This window comes from Sinocyclocheilus grahami, unplaced genomic scaffold, assembly GCF_001515645.1.
Source record: "Sinocyclocheilus grahami isolate Dianchi unplaced genomic scaffold, SAMN03320097.WGS_v1.1 scaffold11224.1, whole genome shotgun sequence".
Classification (NCBI taxonomy): Eukaryota; Metazoa; Chordata; class Actinopteri; order Cypriniformes; family Cyprinidae; genus Sinocyclocheilus; species Sinocyclocheilus grahami.
The window spans coordinates 337-2,605 of NW_015513699.1; the positions used below are offsets into that span (position 1 = coordinate 337).

General features: G+C 37.2%; 1 protein-coding gene across 1 annotated transcript in view; it reads right to left on the reverse strand.

Moving 5' to 3' along the window:
* Positions 1-506: 506 nt before the first annotated feature.
* Positions 507-2,269, reverse strand: part of LOC107578631 (protein transport protein Sec23A-like) — a gene marked incomplete at its 5' end in the record, with an annotated part of 5,687 nt that continues 3,924 nt past the window's right edge. Inside the window, 4 exons of the mRNA XM_016264574.1 lie at positions 507-1,317; positions 1,434-1,655; positions 1,786-1,872; positions 1,961-2,122. Coding sequence (XP_016120060.1) covers positions 1,228-1,317; positions 1,434-1,655; positions 1,786-1,872; positions 1,961-2,122 — 561 coding nt within the window. The remainder of the gene's footprint in view (positions 1,318-1,433; positions 1,656-1,785; positions 1,873-1,960; positions 2,123-2,269) is intronic.

Genomic DNA, 2,269 nt, shown 5'->3' on the forward strand with positions numbered 1-2,269 from the left:
TTACTTTTGTCAGCGCTGGGCAAAAGGTACTGGCAATCGCAGCTGTTGGTGTGTACTAGATGAGTGGATTTTATTTAAACATTTCATAAAGATTTATTTGCATGTCAGGTAGCAATCTTTGCTATTAATATTTTTAATAAAATATAAAGTTCAGTCGATTTAAAGAATTTAAAAGCACCTGCAATCCATAACATCACATATTGCAAGCTACTCACCTGCAATTTTAACTAATATCTTAAGATATTGTAATGATGTTCTATAATTATAATAAAATAAATTAAATGTAATGAAAAATAATTTAATTCTTGTTAAAAAATAAACTAAATTAGGTGTCCACATATTTATATTTTATAATAAATTTAATAAAATCATACAACAAATCATATTGCGAACTTTACAGTTACAAATAACGTGCATAAGTACAATTATTATTATGTTTTTAATTGTAATGATTCCACATTTCATCAGACATAAAATCCTGATATAAATAGGTACAAATGCCTCAGTCATGTTGGTTTGTAATGTTTTATTTTAGATCAAGACCAGAGTTTGCACATTCAGGGTGCTCAACTTCGGCTTTACCTTTGAAATGAAGTAAACCTACAAAAGATTTTCACTATAAATATTATGCATAGCATTAGTTCATAATTGTAGATCAAGATAAAACTGGAATGTGGGTCACGAGTCACATTTAAATTCTTTACATACAACATTCATTTCATTACAGGACTGGAGGAACATGACTATAAAATACCGTTTCTCCCTGCAAGTGAGCAGATCACAGGTACAGTTTATGAGAGTCTGTGCAATACAAAAAAAGAACAAACAAATAAGAGGATTCTGGCAAATAAGCATGAACAGGAATTTCAGTCTAAACATGCTTGGGAAAGAGCGACATGAGCAACATGATGGCAGAAAACAGTTTCTCTTTGGGAAATCAGATTTTATGTTATTAAGGTTTAACATGTAACACTTTCTGTTAGACACAAACTAAACTCAGTTAATTAAATAAGCAAACAAACATGACAGACAAATCATAATTACTTGCGTAGATGAGAATTAGAAAACATCTAACAACCGTTTCTCTGGAGGACCTCCTAAACAAACACAGAGATGCACTTTGTCGTGTCAAGGTTGGATATGGAAGTTTTTTCCAGAAGATTAGGTCAAAAGTTCATTTCTTCAGCACTCTAAATGTACATCCTTCACTGATCTTCCGCAGAAAGTTTATGCTGAACTTGAAACAGCCAGTTTCTTGAGATGGTCCATAAAAACTTGCAGACTGACGTCGTCTGTGAGGATTGGTGCTCCGGACTCCTACAAGGAGGAGAAATAATATTAGAGATCAGACATTCCTGTCAACACTGAATTCATTTCAAGTACCTAAGAACACATAACGAACATAACGCTCTGTCAGAACTAAAGGTGTGTACCTGGCCCCAGGCGTAGAGGTTGTTGTGGGTCTGGGAGGGGTTGACTTTGGAGAGGAGGAAGCGGGCCTGTGAACCTCCGTGCTCGGTGTCGATGTATCTGGGCATGGGGAAGCGTGTCTGCAAGATCTCCTGAGCGTCGTCCAGAGGAGCCTGAAGCAGCTGCTTGAAGTTCTCATACTCTGCCATCTCCTGGTATCCAGCCTTCCTCCACTGAGCGATAGTCTGTGAAGATGAGAATAACACCATCACTAAACTGAACTCAGACAAATGCCATTTAACATTTGAGGAACCGATGAAAAGAACAGTTCTGATCCAAAATCTTGTGAGCTGCAACAAAGCATTTGATTCGTACCTCTCCATGGAAAATCACCAACTGGAAGAAGGTGTCCATCAGCAGAATGCGATCAGGAAGGATGCTGCTGCTGTCCAGAAGAACGGGCTACAAAACCAGACAAATACGAGATGAGTGCAAGCTGAATTCCATAACATTCTGTATTATAATGTTGCATGGATGGGTTTCAAATCACCTCTGGAGGGCCGTAGAAAGAGTAGGAGTAGAGGATGGGCTGTATCATTATGAGCGACTGTGTCAGATCCTGACTCACAAAATGATGCCTGTAGTAAGACGACTCATCCGGACTGTTATTGAACACCTGCAGGAATGGGGATCTCCTCAAGTGGAACATGAACTGTTAAGAAAACAGACAAGTTTTAATTTCAGAAATGTGATATTTTCATACAGGTTTTAATCATACAGTACAATCTCAAAATAAATCATGCATCATTTATGTATTTAAACAGGCACACATTCAATTGCAAAACAGTGTAACTGCAAG